Source organism: Natrix helvetica (assembly GCF_964273705.1).
Source record: "Natrix helvetica genome assembly, chromosome: 1".
NCBI classification, from domain to species: domain Eukaryota; kingdom Metazoa; phylum Chordata; class Lepidosauria; order Squamata; family Natricidae; genus Natrix; species Natrix helvetica.
Window position 1 is genome coordinate 195,527,702 of NC_138548.1, and position 24,527 is coordinate 195,552,228.

The 24,527-nt window shown below is 42.3% G+C and overlaps 1 protein-coding gene across 3 annotated transcripts in view; it reads right to left on the reverse strand.

Annotated features, from left to right (window-relative positions):
• The window catches only part of FGD1 (FYVE, RhoGEF and PH domain containing 1), a 72,315-nt gene that overhangs the window by 3,840 nt on the left and 43,948 nt on the right, over positions 1–24,527 (reverse strand). For all 3 annotated transcript variants that reach the window (XM_081941787.1, XM_081941788.1, XM_081941789.1), the window contains exons 2-17: positions 21,450–21,623; positions 20,051–20,225; positions 18,130–18,592; positions 16,135–16,224; positions 15,661–15,809; positions 12,630–12,786; positions 11,904–12,042; positions 11,163–11,221; positions 9,576–9,722; positions 9,351–9,443; positions 7,603–7,682; positions 7,236–7,266; positions 5,752–5,841; positions 4,547–4,672; positions 2,414–2,572; positions 99–242 (exon numbers count right to left, since the gene is read on the reverse strand). In XM_081941787.1, coding sequence (XP_081797913.1) covers positions 99–242; positions 2,414–2,572; positions 4,547–4,672; positions 5,752–5,841; positions 7,236–7,266; positions 7,603–7,682; positions 9,351–9,443; positions 9,576–9,722; positions 11,163–11,221; positions 11,904–12,042; positions 12,630–12,786; positions 15,661–15,809; positions 16,135–16,224; positions 18,130–18,592; positions 20,051–20,225; positions 21,450–21,623 — 2,276 coding nt within the window. The remainder of the gene's footprint in view (positions 1–98; positions 243–2,413; positions 2,573–4,546; positions 4,673–5,751; positions 5,842–7,235; positions 7,267–7,602; positions 7,683–9,350; positions 9,444–9,575; positions 9,723–11,162; positions 11,222–11,903; positions 12,043–12,629; positions 12,787–15,660; positions 15,810–16,134; positions 16,225–18,129; positions 18,593–20,050; positions 20,226–21,449; positions 21,624–24,527) is intronic.

Genomic DNA, 24,527 nt, shown 5'->3' on the forward strand with positions numbered 1-24,527 from the left:
ACACAAAAGGAGAAGGTGTGCTGCTGTCTTCCAGATTATGTTAAAGTAAGGAACCAAAAGTAGATGGCAGAGGGGCAGAGAGGCACCCCCATCCATACCTGTGGAGCTCCATAGATGTATAACACCAGAGGTTCGTTTTCAGGGATGACAAACCAGCCTTTGTGCCAAGCCTTCCCTCCTTTCTCCATGTAGTGCAAGAAACTGCAGATCACACTATTTTCTGCCACCACGGAGGCCTGTTTCTGCAAGAAGACCGGAAAAGTAGGTATTACCCACCAAGATCTCTGCTTTATGTGCTACACCACAAATGCACGAAATCTAGCAATTGCAGCGGGGGACTGGGGGGGGGGAACGGGACGGGACGACTATGACTTGTGGACTTCAACTCACAGAATTCTGGGAGTTGCTGTCCACAGGTCATAAAGGGATCATACCGTAGTTCCCCACCCCTGAATTAGAGTACAGACGAGGAATCTGATTTTTCTTCCTCATCTCCTACTGCTGCTGAATTACAGCTCCCATAGTATTGATCATGCCTGTGGAGCTGCTTGGGGTTATAGTTCATCAAGGCTAGGAAGTCACAGGTTCCTCATCACTTGGCTTGGATGGTAGACAACCAAGGGTCAGATTTCATTCAACCACAGATCTTATAAAAAATACCTGTTGTGTCCCGCCAGCGGCCAGCAGAGCTGGCAACAGATTTGGACAGTGAGGAGGTTGGGGAGGAACATGGGCCAGTCCTGGAGTCTGGGGAAGGCTCTGATGAGGGCTCTGCATCAGAGGTAGAGATGGGGCCAGGGCCCTCTGACAGTTATCAGCTGCGTTCAGAGTCAGACATCAGTGAGGCAGACAAACAGCTGGAGCCTGTTCCCGGTGTGCACATGCACAGAGTTGCCAGACAAAGGGAACAGCTAAAGAACAAGGGTCGACTTGGGAGTAAGGCCACAGGTGGATGGTGAATGGCCCCTCCCATAGGGAATAAAAGAGGAGCGAAAGGGGAGGGGTGTTTGCAGGAGGCAATTAGTTCGTTCCTGCATTCTTGTCAAGTATTGTGGCGTCTGAAAGATATCGGCCTGGCCTCTCTCCAAGCCTGATAAAGGTCGGTAATTGTGAACTATCTTGAAAGACTGCCGGCCAGGACTTTGCTGGAGAGGAATTCACTGTAAATTAAATAAAAGGAGTTTATCGAGATGAAGACGAGGCTTCGTGCTGCTGGGGAAGCCTAGGTCAGAACAATACCAACCTAATCTGCCATACATAGAGACAGATAGACAAACTAGCATTTTCAAAATTTCTTAAAGCAATCATGTAGCCTTTTGTAAATATAGAAATGGCTTATATCTATTCCAATTGGTCAGTCAAAGGCAAAATATATATCTAAAATAACACCCGCATAAGGTTCTAATTAGAAAGAGTAAGAAATAGGATAAGCTGATGAGAAGCGGGCAAATGGAAGAGAAAATGAGGGATGGGGAAGTGAAGGAGTTTCAGAGAGAGACATTGTAAGATTCCCCCCAAGTTCTCTCTACTCTGTTGCCATTGCTCCTGCTGGAACTCTCCCTACAAAACAATGTTCAAGATTACTCTCTGGAATCCTTCAAAAATATCTCAGCCAGCCGAGACAAAAAACCTTCAGAGTTATTATTCAGTATTTGGCCAACATCCAGAAATTTAATCAGGAAAATTTCTAACATATATATATCGGGTCTTTTCCCATGTAAGGTTGAGATTGTCTTTGCAACGTTTCGGCAGGATCTCACCTGCCATCTTCAAGTGTGGGCTTAAAAATATATATATAATAACATACTATTTGGCTTTTCTGGATTTTCACAAGCCTGATACCAATACACATCTTCTCTTTTCATTTGCTAATAAGCAAACATGTTTGTTCTCCATTTCAGGGTGCAATGTCTCATGATGTTAGAATTTATGTGGAAAAGAAAAACATGCACTTTCAGATCTTCTGAATTCTTTGTGTATCTTTGCCAATAAAAGTTATCGGAGCTTCATGAGGATCCTACAGACATTGTATTCTTGGTGGGAGAATGTGGCAAGGAACATAAGACCAAAGAAAATTTGCATAAAGAGCTGCAAGAAATAGATTTAAATAATATAAACTCCTTCCAAAGTGCCCTATCAAAGAAATCCAGCATATAGCTGGTCCGAAGAAAATGCTTTGTACATATTTTCTCTTCCATGCACAAGCTTTCATTAGAACTCAGTTACAAAACTGACTTATTTTTGTTGTAGCCTAAAAGGAGAGCGGATGTTTGCTGAAGAGTAAGAACCCTGTTTGAAGTAAAATTTGTGGCATGAGGCTTAGAAGGAAGTCTCATCTTAATAAAAACAGGAAGATAAGCAATCACAGCACAAATACAGTAAAGGCAGCCTTAGATAGAAGTACTACTCTTACCTCCAGAATGGATTTTCGGCGTTGGGGTGTGTTGGGGTGGGGCACAGGGCTGGCAGGGGAGCCATGAAGCATGGAGTAACAGTCGGTACAGACACGGTTTGGCCGGTTGTTGTCATACACCAAGCGGGCCCGGAACTCTGAGCATTTTCCACAAACAACCTGTAGGAGACAACTTGCCATCAATAGGTGGTAGGCACCCAAGATCATCTAGAGCAGTGGTTCTCAACCTTCCCAATGCTGCGACCCTTTAGTACAGTTCCTCTTGTGGTGGTGACCCCCAACCATAGAGGAGCGGTGTCTCGGTTCCTAAAACCATGGAAAATATGTGTTTTCCGATGGTCTTAGGCGACCCCTGTGAAAGGGTCGTTCGACCCCCAAAGGGGTCCCGACCCACAGGTTGAGAACCGCTGATCCAGAGGAAGTTTTAGGGCTCTTCCACACTGGACCTTCAATTGCTGTTCTCTCCCATACTCAGGCAGGCTGGCAAGAAAGAACTTCAGTCTGTTCTCCAACCTTGGAACAATGCTGATCGCTCCAGACAAAAGTTAAGACGGCTACTTGAAGCGGATGCCTGAATTTGCAGCTGCTTCTTCTCTTGTCACCATGCACCAGGAGAGGAGTTGGATCAGTCTCCCAGATGGGTTGCCCTCTATAGATTTTAATGAGAGATTTACCATAGTCTCCCAGTCTAAAACAACTTGGGCCTTGTGGCAAAGGTGTTACTGAGACCATCTGCTCTCTGCCCTGATTATCGGGGCAATCAGCTAATTCCCATTTCTCCTTTCCTGTCTGACACCATTTGTAGGACAAAGTGAAAACATTCTCACTGTTTTTAAGAAAACTCATATCGTGTGTAGTGCTCCCATATTCTAAATGACAATGTCGATCAACTAAGGGCAAATATATTATACTTCTTTATTGGCAGGATATTGTTTTAATCCGTGGTTAATCTTTTAGAATTTAAATTTATTGTTTTTTTATCTGTACCGATTACTCAACATTTTCTATTTGATTTCCTTGCAACGAGTAGTCCTTGGAGATCTCTGCTTGTGCTTTTATAGATCTATGCCGAATATTTGGTGCTTTTGAACAAGTTCAAGATGGAACCGTAGCCCTTTCCAAAGAGCACTGGATAGTGTCTAATCCAGTGTTTCTCAAACTTGGCGACTTTAAGTCCTGTGGACTTCAACTCCCAGAATTCCCCAGCCAGCTATGCTGGCTGGGGGATTCTGGGAGTTGAAGTCCACAGGACTTAAAGTCGCCAAGTTTGAGAAACACTGGTCTAATCCAATGGGCAGTGATGTATCAAGGGTTGACTCCACATAGAAAAGAATTGTGTCCACTCTTGTTCTGGTTACACCGATTGAAACAGATGAGACACACATTCAGCAGTGGATCAGGTCAATAGTTTGGAACGTCTACAGTACTTGTTTAGGTCTTTGTTAGGTTGTTTTTATTGTATTTTGTTGTTGTTGTTGTGTGTATCCTAGAAGTCTGCAGGGATCGTGGTGAATGAATGAATGAATGAATGAATGAATGAATGAATGAATGAATGAATGAATGAATGAATGTTGGAGGGTCTTCTCTGGGAAGAAAACAAAACACGCAGAACTTCCTGCTCCCCCTTTCTCCTGCTCACTTGGTTTAAGTAGGTGAACACATGTCAAAGTGGTTAGTGGGAGGACCTGGAGGCTTCAGAGAATGAGGTAAAGAGTGAGGCAAAGTTTCATGTTATCACAAAATTGGATACGTTTTTAAACAGCTCAGAACACTCCAAATTTACTAGGCTGCCGAAGGTAACATTTGTACCAACCCTCTCTTCAATTTTACCCCAGAATAATAATCCTGTATAATAAGCTTGAGCTACGCGATAGTGGCTTGATATCTAGGCCTCCTGTACTATGGCTGAAGTGCACACCTCCTGATGCTCACATCCCAGAGCAGACAAATCAGACAGAAAGGCGTTATGGTCAGCACTAAAAAAAACAAGCATCGTGGGAGACCAGACCGAAGTAGCTCTTATTAACACAAGTTAATTGCAAAGCTGACAGCTGTACCTTGCCTCTCTCCACAAAGGAAACTGGGAAGAGGGGATTAGGGTGTGTGGAGAGATATGAAGGGAAAAACACTCACATGGCCACAGGCTCGGCAATGATGTCTCCGTTTGGTGAGAGCGTTGAAGGGCTCTTTGCATTGCATACACAAAGTCACCTCTTTTTCTCGGATTGGCGTGGGTGCCCTTCGCCCCAATTCACAACCCTGAAATATGGGGCAGGGGAAGAGGAGGGAGGAGGAATTAAAACCTATTCATAATCATATTAATAAAGTATATGTATATTTCAGTGCTCAGACAAACTAATATTATATTTAAAGTTACAACGGGGAAGGAGCAGTGGTGGGTTCCTACCGGTTTAGACTGGTTCCCCTGAAATGGTAGTGGTTTGGTGGCCAGGGTCGCTGGAACCTGCACCCACCCCCGAACCAGTTCTCCCGTAGGCGCTGCCATCTTGTTTTTGGCTTCTGCACATGCGCAGAAGCATTTTTGTAGTACTGCGCATGCGCGCGAAGCACGACCACGAGCAAACCGGCAGTAGCGGCTGCCGTAACCCACCCCTGGGATGGAGATGTAACACTGGCAAATATTTGTGGCTCAGAGACTAATCCAAATTCTCAGGAAACCTCATTTAAAACAACACAAACTTGCAGTGTCTAGCAACAGCACAAATATTTACTGAAAGAATTTATAGAAACAATACCTGGTAAAATTGCATACTCTAGAGCAGCGTTTCTCAGGTTCTATGCCCAGTATTCCCCAGGCACTGACTGGAGAATTCTGGGAGTTGAAGTCCACTCATCTTGAAAATTGTTGAGATTGAGGAACACCACTCTAGATTGTTTTACAACCTTGGGAAGTTCCAGTGTTTAGACTTCAACTTCCAGAATTCCACAGCCAGCCCGGCCATTGAAGAAAACCGAGTTGAAGTTCACAAACCTGAAAATTGCCAAGGTTGGAAAACGCCCCCATAGGAATAACCAAGAAAAGTTAGAACTACTTATGCAAAATTAAGAGAAATCTTGCTGATCAGCAGAAAGATACACAATACCATTTTTTATTTTCACATAATTCTAATGAGCTGCTGCAGATTTTTTTGTCTTTTCATTAATTTCATTAATACTGGCTACAGCCAATCTAGCCAGACATCTCTCAGCTGAGGCACACTGACATAGACATTGAATCAGTGAATTTTTGCTTGTCTCACCAAAGATGTAGGCACATGCCCATTTTCTCCCTCTCCCTCTAGCTCTCCCTGACACACACACACAAAACTGTGACTCACTGGTGAATTAGGCGGTGTTTCATCTTCGCTGGCAATCTGCTTGAACATTTCCAGCGTCTGTTCATGCTTCTGAATTGTAGCCTGTATCGCCTATAGATTTAATGATATGTCTTTGATTACAAAATGGACGCAGGAAGAGCGAGCAGACCTGGGAAAAGAAAGAAGGCCAGCCCTTTTCGGTGAAGCAAGGGTAAAACCAGGTTTAATGAGTTCCTATGTACACAGTGCTCTACCCAGAGTCTGTCTGGCACATCATGGGTTATAGTGAAAGCAGCAATATTTCTCGTCTCTAGTTTTGTCTTCTTGTTGTGAAAAAGGGAACACACATTGGTACAGGTCAGTGGTGGGTTGCAGGAGTTACGCCCGGGTATGGGTGTATCGGAGCCTGCCGGGAGCACCGGGTACCATTCTGGTACGGTGCTCCGGAGGGGCCGCCCACTCACCCGCCCGCCCATGCTCCTTACTGGTCTTTTAAGTCTTCGGTGCTTCCGCGCATGGCGCATACAGCGCCTGCGCAATGCTCTGCGCTGGACGGTAAGATGCATGCATGCACTGTGCACGCATGCTACGCGCGTCCATGTGGACAACGCCGATACGTTTGGAACAGGATCCAGAACACACTACTGGTACAGGTGTAAGGTTTGTCACGTACTAAGGTGCATGATAACACATATGATCTTCACAGATACATGCCTAATGCTCTGGATCTGCATGGCCTGAAAGTAGTCTGTACAGTGCCAACATAGACGTTCAAAAAATTAATTTGAGACAGGATTATCCCCCCCCCCCCCCGTTTGATCAAAGATCCTTCCCAGTATCTGCTGGACCTAAGAAACTCATCCACTCTAATAGAATCTAGATCCGTGTTTCTTAACTTCAGCAACTTTAAGGTGTGTGGACTTCAACTCCCAGAATTTCCAAGATGGTGCAGTGGTTAGAGTGCAGGACTGCAGGCTACTTCAGCTGACTGCTAGCTGCAGTTCAGCAGTTCGAATCTCACCAGGCTCAAGGTTGACTCAGCCTTCCATCCTTCCAAGGTGGGTAAAATGAGGACCCAGATTGTTGGGGGCAAAAGGCTGACTCTATAAACCTCTTAGAGAGGGCTGTAAAAGCATTATGAAGCGATATGTAAGTCTAAGTGCTATTTCTATTTCTGAGCCAACATGCTAGTTGGGAAATTCTTAGAATTGAAGTCCACACATGTTAAAATTGTTGAAATGGAGAAATATATATCTAGAATGATACCCTGTCACGTGCTAATTAAGAGAAATCTCACTCACTCCCCTTCTTCTAAATTTTAAAAAAAACATGGATTTGAACATTGCAAGAAAGGTGATATAGTTGTAACAATATCTGAACTCTTCCTTTGTTTTCTTACTGGTCTGTACAAATAAGTCACTATGTGTAAATTGGGTAGCTATACAAATGCGTTTAATAAATAACAAACACAGCAATATATAGCTTGAGAAGCAATACTGAATTACCTGGATCCAGTCTCGCTTTTCTTCTTCAGTCCTAAAAGAGAAAGATCATTGTTTTCCCCAAGGCATTTTATTGGGATAGCTGCATCTCAAAAAAAAAATAAAGTGCAGTGGTGGGATGTGTGTGTGTGTGTGCGTTTTATCCTGTGTTAATGGGAGGATTGCTCCATTTGTCTGTTTTGGAATTTGATGGTGAAGAAAGAGCAAGAAGAACCAAGATGTGAGGACAACGGAATTCTTATGCATGGGATCCAATGGAAAACAAACAGAAAAGGAGAATCACTGAGCTATAAAGATGAGCTGCTCAATAGAAGGCAATTCACTTACTTTGAGAAAAGCAAAGAGGTGAGACTAAGTTTTCCACCTGTACCTGGCTTGAAGCTCTAGGGATCGCTGCTTCCCTGATACAAGGAAGGTCCGAGGCACATTGAGGCTGCTGGTCTCTTTTAACTAGATAGAAGAAAAGAGGCACAAAGCTGGTTCACACAGGCAAGTGGCCCTTTCCTCAGCTGCCTTGCCAAGGGCAACTCCCATTCCCAAATGAACATTTGCACGCATGACAGCTAACTTTGTGGCCCTGCTTTGGAAAAATGGTTTTCCCAATCACAATCCATTTATTTACTTAAAATATTTATCTCTCAACTCATTTATTTGCCATTCTAGCCTGTCTTTCCTCTAAGGAACTTGGGGCAATGTAGAGGTAGTCCTCAACCTACGACCACAGTTGAGCTCAAAATTTAGGTTGCTAACAGAGACAGTGGTTTAGTAAATTTTGACCGATTTCACGAATTTTCTTGCCACAGTTATTACCGTATTTTTCAGAGTATAAGACACTCCGAAGTATAAGACACACCTAGCTTATTCAGACCCATTTTATATTATTTTGTGCTTTTATTACTGTCCAATGACAACCGACTCAAGCTCAACCCTTCCAAGACGGAGTGGCTGTGGGTTCCGGCCCCCCGGTTCAACCAGTTAATCCCATCTCTGGCCATAGGGGGCATTCAACTCGCCCCCGTGGGGCGGGCGCGCAATTTGGGCGTCCTCCTGGATGCCAGGCTGTCCATGGATGACCATGTGACAGCCGTGGCCAGGGGGGCGTTCCACCAGGTTTGCCTGGTGCGCCAATTGCACCCCCTATTGGACCGGGACGCCCTACGCACAGTCACCCATGCGCTGGTGACGTCTCGCCTGGACTACTGTAACGCTCTCTACATGGGGCTTCCCTTGAAATGCACTCGGAGACTGCAGTTGGTCCAGAATGCGGCCGCACGGGTGATTATGGGGAGTACTAAGTACTCCCATGTGACACCTCTCCTGCGCGAGCTGCACTGGCTTCCTGTGGTCTATCGGGTGCGTTTCAAGGTCTTGATTACGATCTTTAAAGCGCTCCATGGCTCAGGACCTAGTTACCTGCGGGATCGTATTCTGCCCCATACATCCCTACGACCCATCCGCTCGCACAGAGAGGGACTTCTCCAGGTGCCGTCCACCAGACAGTGCCATGGGGCGGCACCTAGGAGCAGAGCCTTCTCTGTGGCGGGCCCAGCCCTGTGGAATGACCTCCCCCCGGATATTAGGACCACTACTGACCTCTGCTCCTTCCGTGTAAAGCTCAAGACCCACCTATTCCAAATAGCCGGCCTGGCTCAATCATAACTTCATAACGCTCCTGATGGGTTTTTTAATTCAGTAATTTTATTTAATGGGATTTTAAATTGTGTTTTTTAATTGTCTTTCACTTATGAGTCTACCTCCTCCATGCACATGTATATGTCTTTATTCTTTATGTATGTATGTTTGTCTTTATCTGTATTTTATCTGTTTTGATTGTACGCCACCCGAGTCCTTCGGGAGAGGGTTGCGGCTAATCAAATAAAAATAATAATAATAATAATAATAATTATTATTATTATTATTATTATTATTATTATTATTATTATTATTATTATTATCAATATGTTGGCACTTTTAGTGAATCCACCTCTCTGCCTCTCTCTGCACTGCATGTGCTAATCAATATTTCCCCAATCTCATTCCAAAAGGGTGGATGTGACTCAAACAGTTTACTTGTTGTGAACATTTATCTAATTCTCACACAGCTTCTTCTTGCATTACCTCCATTCCTTCCACATCTATGCGAGCACGGACTCCAAATTTCTGGCCTATGAGACGTAGTTTTGGTACACAGTAAAGCAATCGGTCATTGAACTGGACCAAAAGAAAGAGAGGAAGAAATAACAGTAAGAAGCAGAGATCTTTCCTGAGAAAACTCTCCAAGTTTGATAGCTAAAAATGTAAGCCAAAATAATAGTGGGTGGAGACTCCCATCCTGTCTCTCACCAAGATCAGGTAACGGTCCTGAGTGGTACCATTCTTAGCTGAAAGCTTCAGGATGTGCCCTTCCTTGATGAGTTCGTTGGTGGGATTGACTATGTCTTCTTCACCTCCAAGCAGCTCGTACACTTTCAACAGTGAGTGCATTCTTTCCTAAAAGAAAAGTTATAGTAAAACATGTGTTCGTAGTTGCTACACAACTCTATTGTGTTGAAAGAAATAATATAATATGAACAACATATTGTTGAACTATAATTCCCTTCCAGCCCCACATCAGTAATGATCAGTTGTGGTCCACTGAGTATTAGAATTCTGGATCACCTGGAGGACCAATGGTTCCCCACCTGTGATACACTATGCAACTTAGGTAGGAAATCCAAATCCAAAACAGAACTTGGTCATTGCAGCGAATGGGTGATCTGGAGGTAATAGGCAATAGATTGAGGTAAAGGTAGGTAAAGGTTTCCCTGTCAGTCGTGTTCCAATGAGAATAGTGCTCATCTCTTTTTCTTGGCTAGGGGAAATCAGAGTTATCCGAAGACAATTTCTTTAGTCATGTGGCCAGTATGGTTATGTGCCAAAGTCGTACCAAATGCTATTACCTTCCCACCAAAATGGTACCTGTTAATCTGCTCGCATTTACATGCTTTCAAACTGCGAGGTGGGACAAGAAAGAGTTCACTTCATTTGCGCGGTGCTCAGGTCTTGAACCAGAGCTGTCAACTGACAAGCTCAGTCAATCAACTGACAAGTTAAAGACATGCCCCAATAGGTAAGAACCCATAAAGGAATAAAACCCATAGAAAACACTTGTGCTTTTCAAAGGGATTCTTTTATTAATTATAATCGACATAGTATCCATCTAACTTGATGTACCAGTTTGTCAAGGTCTGAATTATAAAGAGGTTTTTTTTTTCATTAAACAAAGCTGGGTTCACTCCCAGTAACCTTTGTTCATCATATCTCATTCCTCACAGTCTTCTAAAAATAATAAATATCTTGAACAAGGAGAGCAGAATTCTGTAATTCAACACTGCCTGCAGCTGTCAAGTTTTATTTTACTTCTCCGGAAGAAACTTTTCATACTGCCTGCCTGTCTAATTGAAGGCCAGATGACCCATCCTGATCCAAACAATTAAGTAGGATAAATACATTTTAAAACAATGAAAGTCAAAATTAAAACAAAAAGACCCTAAAACTTTTCACATTCAGGCCCTGTGTGCAAAAAGAGCATTTCCTGTGCTGAAGGATCTTACAATTTAAAGATTGTCCATTGGGAGCAAAAGGTAATGGATATTTGGTAGCAAGCTGAATATTTATATTCAGTTCTGGTTGTGTTATTAGTCTTGAAATTGAGATAGTAAACTTTCAAGCTATAAGCTATAACAGACATGGACACATAGTTTGGGGAAGAATAACATGGTTTTAAAATGTGGATGTGATTCTGAACTGTATTCCACTTTCTGGGGTACTAATAGAGAAAGATACAAGGAGCGGAATCAGTTTGAATCCATTCCCAATACACTCCTACTCCTAAGAAAAAGAAAATCCAGACAGCTGGCCTTTGATAACTATCATTCTACCCACTCTTACCATTTTGCGGATGGCTGCATTGGAGTGTTCTGCAGCAGTTGCAATAAGTTCCAGGGATTCTATGTAAGAGGAGTTAAAAAAAAAGAATGTACATTATTTTACTGGCCTTACTCTACAGGGAATAGCACAGGCCATACCCCAGTTTATAACCATTTTCAAACAAAAGTCATGCATAGTGGGGCCTGATGGATTCCTTTCAAGCATGCTGACTGCTAGGATAGATGGCTAGGTTAGCTAGGTTAGTAGCTAGAAGCGAAGCCACTCCAGTTCCTAGAAAGCAGTCCCTAACTCCCAGGTGCTGAACTAGAAGCATCCCGTGCATATGACAGGTTTCAGTCATCTTTTCCAGCCCCAGGAATCCCCATTAAAAAATGCCCAAATCTGAGATTTGGAAACGTTGTGAAATTTATTAATATGTCTTTAATTTCATTGGAGGGGGAGAAAGAAGGAGCGCCTTTTATAAACGCAGCTCACCACATTGCACAGTCCCAATGGAGTGGAGAGCTGCCATTATAACTAGCCAACATTATGACTGATCACTGTTAGCATAATGAATTCTGAACCTGCCTTGCCTTGGTCTGACACTTCTTTCAATTTTCCAGATGTTACTGATCTCCTAATGACCCAGGAGCCAATAATGCATTATGTCACATTCTACTTCCCCTCCCATGCTTGCTGTGGACTAGGATACTGTTCCTTTTCTTCTCCTTACTATCATCATCCCTTGAGAGCTGCACTCACTTTGGGCATCCTTGCAGTCAGGCGAGTCCTGGGGCAGTTTCAGGAGATAGTCCTTCAGAAGCAGCTCGTAGCGAGGGATTCTCTGGACCGGTTCCAGCATATGATGCTGCAGGGTCAGGTTCCCACATATCTCTTCCCGCTGCAACAGAGAGGGATCTCAAGAGAACTGTCTGCCTGGCAGCTCTCCAAGGGCAAAATGCCTGCCCTTGCAGGGAACTAAGACCCAAGCAACTGAAGGCAGAATTCACAAGGGTGAGTCAAACATCCCAGGAGATCCATGAGGATTTGCTCTTTCCCAATAAATCCTTCCAAATGCACAGATTTTGTTTGGATCTTGGGCCACAAAGTGAAACCTGGACTGTTCCATGGAATCCTCATTGCTAAGCAATGGCTTCCCATCACACCTTCTTATTTATGCTGTACAATACTCACAGGAAGGTGGATATAGTGAAATAATCATCCACCCACCCACCAGGTTTTGCTTCTTTTCTTTGGGGGCACATAAATCAAGCAAAGTTACTCCTCGGCATATAATATTCTTTCAATATTCTGGAGGAGACATGTTGGTTCCATGTTAAAATAGGAACAAGATTGTGTCCATTCCCTATATAGTTTCAGCTATTAGATTATGCTGTTTGTTTGGGGGTGGGGGAGGGGTGGGAAAGTAGGAGAGGCACATTGTTGCCACAAAGTCTAACTAGCCTAAAAAAAACACAGGTGACCAACCTGTATTTCATGGATAATGCCCTTGAACTGTGTTGAGCGCTCCATCCAGGTGTTTACCAGTTCCATGGCACGGTCAAAGTTCTTCACGTACTCGCCATACATCTTGAGAAAGGGAGCCAGTTTTTGCAGGATATCCCCAATTCGTGGGTGTTGGTCCCTGGGAGAAATTGAAATAATATAGGAAGGGAAAAGAAACATGAGACTCTTCATTCACGGGTTCCATTGCACATAGAATGCCAGCTAAACTATGCTGATTTCTTATTGTGCAGTATAACAAATTAAATCACTCTGGTTTGTGAAGCCACGGCTTAGTGTATTGTGTAGAACTCTACAAAGGACTTGGTTCAGTACTTTCCCATCAAAGGGAAAATTTTACTACAAATTTTAACTGGAAGGTAAATTACAGTAAATAATTATTCATTAGAACTCAAGAATGCTAACATTAGGGAGATTCATAATTCTCAAGCCTTCTGACTTCCAAAAATAAAGATGAAAGCCTTCTGGAATTATTTTATTGTAATAATAAAGGGAGGACAATCATACTACTAGAGATAAATATGCACAATTAATTGCGGCTAAAAGCATGATGAGATAAAGATCTATTTACAGCTCTACAAAATGCAAAAAGGGAGACAGGTGAATACCGTGAGGAAGGAAGTCCTTCACAGCGTCGGGACCATTGCAGACACATTACAAAAATAAGAAACATAAAACGAATATTTCAATTAAGGTTTAGAATTGCAGATTTACCAAGAACTATGACTCCCTGGAAAATATTTAAGAAAAAGGGAGACATTGGGAAGACATTTGTTCCCACTACAACAGGGGTGTCAAATTCAAGGCCCGCGGGCCACATCTGGCCAATGGGGTGCTTGGATCTGGCCCGCGGGGCCACCCTGGAAACAGTGAATGACCCATTCTGTGGTACCTCTACCAGTGAAAATGTAGCTCGGGAGGCAAGCTCTACACACGGCCCTCCCAGGTTCCGTTTTCACTGGCAGAGGACTGCAGGAGGCCGTCGCAGCCAAAAACCGAGCCCGAGAGGACTGCGTGCTGACTGCAGGATGTTGAGCTGCCCCCCTCCCCCCAAGATCAAACACCACCCTCATGCAGCCCTCAATGAAATCGAGTTTGACACACCTGCGCTAGAACAAGAAGCAAAGCTAACCAGAAATGGTTTCTTTAGTATATTACCTAATCTGGTACCCCAACTTGGTTTGGTTTACTTTTTATTTTGGGGTAAAATTGCAATCCTGTTTTCGGAAATGAGTGACTAGTCAGTGATCCCAGAATTGGACAGGTATAGCCAACTCTGTTATTTCTGTTATTCTGTTATTTATATGAATCAGGAGACAAATCCTTTTCTGGCCTGAGGTGCCTCAGCTCCAAACCCCACGCAAGCATATTATCAAACAGCTTTTATTTCCTCTGCTGCAACACTGCCACAGTACCTACAAAATTACTGGTATCTACTGTGTTTCCCCGAAAATAAGATCCGGTCTTATTTTTTTCCTCCAAAAGTGGCATTAGGTCTTATTTTGAGGGGGATGCCTTCCAGCGTCTCATCTCGCTGCTGCAGCACCAACACCCCCCACCGAGCAGGAGCTCGTGTGGCCACTGCCAGCCCACATTAATAGAAGAAATAGAACAACACTGGAAGAATGCAGAAAGTTCCACAGCAAATATAGCTTGTGAAATGTGAATCCACAACAGGTTACATTTAAGAACTAACAAAAAGTGACGATTTAATAAATAATCAGTTAAACCCGAAATGAGAAAAAAGAAATACCGATAGCGGGAAGCTATGAAAGTGTAATTGTAATTTTAATGTTTGGAAAATGTTGAATAACAATATCGTTTTTTAAAAAATAGAAATAATCAGTTAAAAGATACGTCTAAAAACCCCATTGTTCGATACAAAAAGGTTGACTGTGGATTATATGCTGGCAGGTTATTTTGGAAATTGCTGGAGGATACGAAGTTTGAAAAGATGAAGTTACCTATAGACAGAACAGGAATTGTCACAAAAGTCAAAGGAGGTGAAGCAGAAACATTAAAAAAGAGGACAAAGTCAGGAAGCATCAAGCTCAACAATTTTAATACCTTAGAAAAAAGACAATGCAGGGCTGATCTGGCAGCTGAGGGGCAGGAGACAAGAGAATACTTGAAAGCCTCACTATACAACAATGGAACAAAGGATCCCAATGGAAATATCTGGAACAACTTGTCTTGGGAGATGGTGAACTCTTTTCTTCCGAGTCTAGATCATGGGTGTCAAACTCGCAGCATCAAGTTGCCATCACGTGATGTATCGCAAAAGTTTTCCCGTTCACGGAACTGGGGTGGGCCTGGCCTGCACATGACGCATCTAGCCCGCGGGCCTCCAGTTTGACACCCTGGGTCTAGATAGTCATTTCAGGGGTCTTGTATTACAGGTTCTGCACTGAGCAAGAAGCTGGATTAAAGTCTTTTTTTTTAAACCTATACAGGAACTTACAGTTTTCTAGAATTTCCATTCCAAAGTAGAACTACTTTCGAACTTTTGAAGATGATCAAGAGATTATCCTTTTCTACTGAATTTGTAATACCAATAAGGAGGAGGTTTGTTATGAAAACCAAGACTGCTCACAGAGCTACCTCATTTTGAAGAAAGACGGGTTCTACATTGGCTCTGAATCTACCACACTTGAGCCAAAACTAAATGGCCAAGTTCTTAAAAACAGCTGATGCAACAGGTTTACAGAAGTGTGGAACTGGCAAATAGTCCTCATATAGAAGGTGTGATTGAATCATATAGGATATTTCATATTAGCAAACTAAGATCGCTCAAATAACTGAAGAAAACACTCTTACAGACACACCTCTTTTTTTCCAAATATAATGCAACACGTCTCTTGGCAAACTGTTGGAATTCTTTCAAAGCAGGCAACATTTTTACCTCAAGGGCATGTTATGAAAAACTAATCAATATAAACATATGAAGAAAATTAAAACAGTACTGCCGTACCCCTTCCCAATCCATTTTCCTCACCATTCCTCCATCCTTTTCTCTAATTCTGGGAGCAGGAACTGCTGGTGGAAACAGTAGATGGAACAGATGTTGGAAAAAATGCCCATCACCACGTCAGCTGGAAAAGAGCTTCGGCAGCGTGCTTCCTCCATGAGACGGGCACAGAAGACCTATGCAACAGGGCACACTTATTACCATCTTCTCTCTTGGCGACTTTCTGTATTATCAGAGATTGGCAGAGAACTACCCAAACCCTACCTCATGCTTTATCTTCTAAATATCTATTATATAACCCTTCTTATCAGCTCATAAGTTGGAATCTATTATCTGATGGAGACAGAAAAGTACATCCCACAGTTCTGGCAGTATCTAACCATCCTGTTAATTTCCTCAATTGGCATGACTTGCAGAAATGATACTATGCTTGCCTCAAGTTTCCATTTAAAAACTGTACATGCTCATGTAGTTTTGGCTACTAGACATCACTCTTATTACCTGGTCTAGTAGGTACAGGCGAGACACGTATGCCTTTTCTGTTTGGAGAAGCTCATTGGCAATTCTGAAGACTTTTTGTGGAACCGTCATCTGTTGAGAGAGAGAAAAAAGATCAGCTGAAAGCCACTTGGCAATGGGGAGTGAACCAAATTCTTATTTTTTTTTCATATATCAGGATGTGCTATGAAGACTAACCCCAGGATTTTGTCTGTTTCTCAGCAGCAGCTATTTCTCTGCCCCTTGCATTCAAGCAGAATTCCAATGATTACAAATGAACAATGGTTGTACAAAAATATGCTGTACTCATCCTTTTATTCAGTTCTCACTGTCACCAAAATGGATTATACACACTTTTATATTCTGTGAGTGAATATAAACCAATAGCAGGCAATCTCTTGAGGCCAGGGATGTAGTGGAAATTGAGAGAGCAGGTTGTGAGCACACTTCTAAAAATGGCTGCTGTGGGAGGACTTGCCTTCTCCTAGAAAGGCAGAAGACAAATTGGTGAGGTTGCACTTCACCATTCATTCTAACCACTATGCCCCACTCCCAGAATGTTCATTATTACCACAGTTTCTTTTATTTGGGAAATAATTTGGGAAATGTTATTTGAAGAAATGATGAAGCTACAACAATCCATCACTTTTCCATTTCTGTTTCCTAAGAATACCTGTGGGATTTACATGAGGCCTGAAGCATTGTTGCGCATGAAGATGTTAAGAGGAATTTTCAGCATGCCATTTAATTTGTTTTTGATGGAAGAGAATATTTTTGAAAGAATTAAAGATGGGGAAGGAAACATGATGAGGAACAGATGACGTTTTGTGGATCTGATGTGAGGAAATGTAATGAGCCAGATTCAGGAGGGAGGGGGGATATTCCAGAGGCGTAAGAGAAACTCATTTCAGATAGTTTGTGTGATATGAAGAGGGGGAAGAAATCCCCTCCCTAATAGTTCCCAGAGTATATTTTTCAAAGAGGTAGTAGTTTGCTTCAGTTTGGCAAGATTCTGCATATAGCTGTAAAACATTGAAAAGAAAAATCTGCTTGGAAGAATCGTTAGGTGTATTTCTTAGTTTTTGGAGCCTGACATCTACTGGTATCTTTAAGTACATTTTGGGTCATCTGAGTCTGCCCTTAAAAACTGAGCCTACATAATCAAGAAGTGACACAAGCCAAAACATTCACTAGTCATGCCTACAACACGGAACAGAGGTTTGCTATTTCTTTAACAGGTGTCCTTCCATCTTCATTCTGTTTTTCTTTACAAAGCATAATCAAAAATAAAGAATATCACATTAAGCTTGACAGAAAAATACAGGCTCGGGGAGAAGCGATGGAGAAAAGGGCCATTATTGTAACCCTGGGAAAGGCCAAAGATCCTAAAAGGAATATGACTGTGGGCCTGACAGGCAGCCTCTCCTCAGAAGAAAAATGTTTCCTGAAAAGAGAAAGGGTCCCCCTGAGGTGGGGGGGGGGAGAGATGGTTAATTTTATTGTGTTAACTTTTATGTTGTTCTCTTTTCAGGAAATGTTTTTCTTCTGAGGAGAGGCCGCCTGTCAGGCCTGCAGTCATATTCCTTTTAGGATCTTTGGCCTGCCACTCTCTCTCTCATTTTTCTATGCTGTTTCATTAGTGGGGTAATTGGGAGGGGGAATAGTAAGGAGTAAAATGTGTTATTGTCAAAATAAAACATTCCTTTCTAGAAGCCCAAGGTCATTCTTTATCTCTGCCCCTCTGCACCTGACCGGAACTAGATGGGTGGGAATGCCAGCGTGGCAGAGGAAGATTGGACCATGTGATGGACTAGTGGGTAAGGGGACAAGATCTTGAACTTTCAACTGGGTGGGAACCCCAGGAAGCTTTCAGATTCGGGTTTTCCACAGATGTACCAACATGTCTCTCTTGTTAAATTGGAACTTTGATGAAAGCTATGCCTTGAACTCTGATTTAATTCTGGATGATATTTGGAATGCTGACATCCAGCCCTTTACCTCATCAGAATCCTGCTTCTCGGTCTGTGGAGGTGGAAGGTCAGAGAGCAGCTCAGCCTCATCCCCACTGCCATCATCCATGTCACTGTCCCCCTCAGAATCACGAGCTGAGCTGCACTTGATGATGGTTGGAGGTGCCAGTGGTCCAGCACCTTCCCCTGTACCTTCCTCAGGCCCGAAGCAAATCTCCTCACTGTTAGACGGTGAACTGATGCTGTCAATGCCGCTGTCCCGGTTTGCCAGTTTCCCACCATCATGAGGCGGCAAGCAGACAGCATTTCCGACAGCCGCTTGCCCTCCTTCCAAGTCCAGGAGGTCCAGGAGCTTATGAGACAGTTCTGCCGATTCCAATGAAGGTGGACGATCTAACGAAGGTTCCATAGAATTTATCTCTAGGGCTTGGAGGTCTGGGCTGGGACACGGCGAGGGAGTGTGTTCAGATGTCGTCAGGATTATAGGTTCCCTAAAAGGAACACAGCAACCCAATTAGGAAAGCCAAGGTTAGTGAGGAGGAAATGAAGAACAGATGCTGGATTAAGTAGGCAAGATTTGCTAGGGTTCCACCTCTCCTAGAAAAGTTAGTAGATTCGTCTAGTGAGTTCATGCCCAACGCTACAGGTAGTCCTTGAGTTACGACCATAGTCGAACTCAAAACGTGAGTTTTGTCCCATTTTACGAACTTCCTTGCCACAGTTGTTAAGTGAATCATTGCAGTTGTTAAGTTAGTTACATGGTTGTTAAATGAGTCTGGTTCCTCCCCCCCTCCGGTTGACTTTACTTGTCAGGTCGCAAAAGGGGATCATGTGACCCCGGGGCACCGCAACCATCACCCATATGAATCACTTGCCAAGCGGCTGAATTTTATTATGTGCCCATGGGGATGCTGCAACAGTCGTAAGTGTGAAAAAGGGTCATAAGTCACTTTTTTCAGTGCCCTTATAACTTTGAACAGTCACTAAATGTCAAGGCAAGGACTATCTGTACTAATAGCATTGGTCTAAAAATAGAATACTTATTTGCACACATGATTAGGCCAACTATTCATCCTTTTAAAAAAAAATCTTATGATACAGACAACAGCCCAAAACCTAACATGTATGGCACCATTGTATCATCCATAACAATGCAACCTAAAATAAGATTACCATCCTCCAGATCTTCCTTACATAAACTCGGGACACCTCAAATGTGGTAGAATGCAGAGTGTGTTACCTTCAACCTGCTATTGCAACCTCCCATACACCCCAAATTATCTCAGCATGAATCAGGTTCTTCGCATGATGCCACGGAAAGCGGAATCTGCTTACACAATCCACCCTCATACAATAGTTTGTAGATGAATAAAAAAGAAAGAAAGAAAGCCACAAGAGAGAAGCATCTGAATACATGGATGCCAAATCTATTCAAGACTGGGAAGAGCGCAGAAGTTTAAAAACTTTTTCTGAATTGTACCATGTGTAAAACCTCCAGGACTGCATGAATGTGCAAGGGTCTTCAATATGGATATTATATCTAACCAATCACGAGTAGAATTAATCCTTATTGTTTTGTCTGTCATTTAACAAAGGCCTTTGTGCTAGTTATCATTTCAATATATCCCAAGTCAGTAGAAATCTCCCATTAATGATGCCAAGCACTACTACTTTACATCTTCAAGAATACAAATCATGCTTCCTCTACAACAGTGTTTCTCAACTTTGACAACTTGAAGTTGTCTGGACTTCAAGTCCCAGAATTCCCTAGCCAGCATTTGCTGGCTGGGGAATTCTGGGAGTTGAAGTCTGTACATCTTCAAGTTGCTAAGGTTGAGAAACACTGCTCTACAATTAGGGGTATGTGTGCATGTGTGTGTGTGTGTGTATGTGTTCCAACTCAGCTGCAGGAGGAGAAACAGGGTCTCACATACTAGTTGAGCTCGTACCTTTCAAACTTCTCAATGAGGCAGGAGACGGCAGACGAGGAGCCCACTCCATCTTTTGACAGAGGGCTGCGGCCCAGGCGAGGGTCAGCTGGGAGGGGTCGTGATGGGGGTGGGGGGATCGATTCAGGAAACCGCGGGGGCTGGCTATTCTGCAGATAAGCTGGCTTGGGAGGAACTGGAAAAGGAAGTGAGATTGTTCTTTTAAAACAGACTCAATACATTTTACTAACAGAAGCAACCAATAGAAGGACTACTTCCAAAAGTTGGCATTTTTATCATCTGATCCACACTGCCCATCCCATCCCAGCACTGAAACTCCTAACTCCCCTGTTCCAGAGCAAAGAGCCGGGACTCTGGACTCCATTATATTGAAAAGGACCAGCATGTACCTCAAGTTAGACTCTAGCATAAGCAGCTTTTTATGTCAATGCTGGTTGGAAAAGTATTGCATTAATTTGACAACTGGCCATTCTTCTAGAAGGATATGCCAATTGTTTTCCAGCCAAGGGCTCCACCAGCTGCCCTTTAATTGAGATGCCAGGGACTGCATTCCAAAAAAGAAAGTGAGTCCAGGAGAAGGAAATGGGATGGAATCAGAATAAACAGTCAATTTGATCTAAATTAACTTATGTGTAAGTTTTAATTAAAATACATTTGTTCCATGCAACTATGAAAAATTGCCCTCCTGTGTCTTGTAATTAGGGTGGTCTCAGTGGCTAAGATGCTGAGGTTGTCGATCAGAAAGAATCCCTAGCACCGTGTAACTGAGTGAGCTCCTGTTACTTGTACCAGCTTCTGCCAACCTAGCCGTTCAAAAGCACGTAAAAAATGCAAGTAGAAAAATTGGGACCACTTTGGTGGGAAGGTAACAGCGTTCCATGCGCTTTGGCGTTTAGTCATGCCGGTCACATGACCACGGAGACATCTTCGAACAGTGCTGGCTCTTCGGCTTTGAAATGGAGATGAACACTGCCCCCTAAAGTCAGGAACGACTAACACATATGTGCGAGGGGAACCTTTACCTTTACCTATTTTGTAATTAATTTTCCCTTTGGTCATCATGTTAAAGTTACTCTTTAGCAGGAACTCTTAGGACATCCTGCAGGCCTGGGCAAAGCCTTGCAGGAGGGATGGTCTACAGCCTCAGAGAGTTGGATTGTACGCTGGGCTCTAGACTTCGTGACTAGAAAGGCATCAACAGCCAACTTTCTTCTCCGGCAGCATTGACTGGCAAATTCCATAAGACACACATCTTAATCTTGGGCTCAAGGAAGAAGTAGGGAAACCATCTCAACCCCAAAATGTTTTGAAAGCACTTGATCTCAGCTCCCATAATTCAAAGCTAGCATGCCAAAGGCAACAGACTTCTGGGAACCGGTTGGGGAAGCCCTGCTTATACCTTGAGGTTTTGGTCCTGGGGGACGCTTGAGTGGTCGAAGTTTGGCAATTTCCTCTTCGTTGTGGTCAGGTCCTGGATCCGAGACGAGTCGTTGGGGGGCTTCTGGTGTGCGATGTTCAGGACTGGGTTCTGAAGAGAGGCTTTTGACCAGGAGTCGGTGGGGCTGAACGGAACCTGGAAAGGAAATAGAATTGAGAGACAGTTTATCAAAACCAATTCTCGCGCAATTCGTTCTTATTCAAAGAAGAGAAGCCTGGAAATTCTCTAGATGGTTAACTTTCTAAATTGAAAAGCAGAATAATTACTTTATAGCATTAGCTTGCACAACTGAAATATTAGTTGATCATAAAGACTGAAATGATGGGCCTCCTGAGATTTCCCAACTCAACTATATCATGAAATTAGCCAGCAATTACCACACTTCTCACAGAAACACTGCAAATGATTTAAGAGACAAATATAAATCAGAAAGCACCAGAATCAAACAAGAACAAAACAAAAGAACAACTTTTTTTAAAAAAAAAATCTGTTTAAAAGCAAAATGCATCAAGCAAAAGTAGGATCCTTAAAAGGCAAAACAATTTAACAAACCCTAATCAGAACTTACATTGAAGTAAAGTTAAAAAGATAACTTATTTTGACCAGAAAAGCTTTGCTCTTCCAGAAAAATTCCAAGGAAGTTGAGGACTGGGAAAATTCTCAAGAGAAATGGTTCACAAACTGTACCATTCCCTAAACACCAAGCACAACTACCTTTCAAATCCGTAAATATATTCAATTACATTCCCCATTCAGCAAGGGTGTGGCAGCTTTGGAGGGGCTGCAATAGAGTTTCATCCTAGGGTTCTGAGAGCACTACTTCCCAAAACATACTATCACCTTCTGTTAAAGATCAACAGACAGAGTTAAACTAGAGGATAACAACTAACCATCGCAGGCAATGTCCCATCACACCAACCCTCTTGTCCATGAGTCACACAGAACATTTCTCACTCCACCCAGTTCAGAAGCTGATTGGGGTGGCAAAACAAACATAGAAGTAGGCAGACTATCGCCCAGGATGAAGCTACTGGGTGACAATCGGGTTGAACTGCATGCTACAATCTACAGCTTACTAGACATTGATTTCTTCTTAGCTACACTTCACTGCTCATTCTTATGAGTCCTGATTATATTTGCACTTTTTAGTAAGTAGGAGTATGTGGAGAGATTTGGGCACTGTGGGTGACAAAAAGGAAGAAGAAATGTAACTTTCTAGCTAATTTCACACCATATGCTAAGCTGTTACTCACTCACCATGGTTTGAGCATATTGAAAATGACCCCAGCTGCTTTACAATCTGCAATGTCTACATTCACATAAAATATTAATCCCAAAGAAAACAGATTATGGCTTGATGGGATGTATGAACTCTGCCCATCCCTCTTCCACAGAAAAAGATGTTCTGAAACTATTATGTCCCCTGTGAAGTAAAAATGAATTAAGGCCAATGGGAGTGCCTCACACAATTCAAAGAAAAGCTTCTATGAGACATTTTTCCTTTTTCCAGAGAAAAAGATCTAATTTTTCTATCATGTTAACTCATGATTTAATATTGAATAATCCATAACAGCTTGACATGACCAACACATTAAACAAAAGCAAATCATGTTATGAGTTAACCTGGTCTGTGACTGCAGCCAAAGGGTTAGATCTGCCTACTCCCTATAAATATAACTCCTAAAATTTTCCCTACCTATCGGATAAAAAGCTGCAGTCTGCTTTAAGTCAACTTCAGCCCCTACTGATTTCACGGACATATCCATATTGCTTTTTTGGGAAAAGTTGCTTTCTTGGGAAAAGTAGAGAAGCTATTTGCTACTACCTTCCTCTAGGACTTTTAATATTTTATTTTGCTTCCCAGTCTAAACTACCACCCTGATACTTCCAGTCTGCTTAGAACCTGCTTAGCTTCTCAAACTTTCACTAGGATCACAACAAACTTGCAAGTTTAAATCCATTCCCATCTATTAACTTGCCCCTTTGTTTAATAGCAACAGCGATACCACTTAGACTTATATACTGCTCCAGAATGCCATACAACACTCTGTAATTCTAACACACAACAGTTGATTTTTTTAATGCAAAAACCACCACAAATTTCAATATATTTTACATTACATATTTTTCAACAAGAAATAGTATTTCAGAAATGACTTTATTATTATGACTTTTTTTAATGCCTTTGAGGATTTGTCAACTCATGCCTGGTCTCTGGCAAGATTGTGAAAGTGGCTTGCCATTATCTCTTTCCTAGGGCTGAGAGAAAGTGGCTTGCTCAAAGTTGCTACTAGTTTCTAGTTTGGTGCTTTAACCATGATACCAACTTGGTTTTCTTTATATACCGTAGGAAAAAAACCAGAGTAAATGCTTATGTTGCTGGAAATGCAATGAAATTAATGCTTTATTTAAATACATGTTTCTATAATATCCAACAATGGTGCCATTTAAGGTAGAAATGATTACAGGTATTAACTCAACTTTTAAGATTTAGTATTTTCAGATATTTATATTTTTGGGAAGTTTATTCCTATCACATGGAAGTTGACATCTGGATAAAGAAAGTAGATTTTCTGTAGTTTATTTATAGCTAAATGACTTAATGTTCAGCAATGGAAAGACAAAGACGTGGGTCCAATTAATTAGTAGTCTGCAGAATTGATGTTACTAGCAATTTATGTTTAAGCAATAACTTATCAATCTAATTTATCCACTAACCATTAGAATTATGGTTTCCATTCACTGAAATGTGTAATGAACAACTTTATGCATGCATGTAAGTATATGCCTCGGATGTTTTTTTAAACTTTTATTTTCTTTTATCATTTTGGGTCTTTTCCCCCCCTTTGTTTTCTGTAGTTAGTTAATACAAGAATGAAGGGGGGGGGGGGACTCAAGACAGTTGAAAATGAAGACTCCTGTTTTCATTGTTTTATCATGTTTTGTAAGAAAGCAAACAGTATATACTTTCCTAAGATAAACATAGGAAAATATGCAGCACCGTGGAATGAATTTCCAGGAAGAAAAAAAAAACCCTCT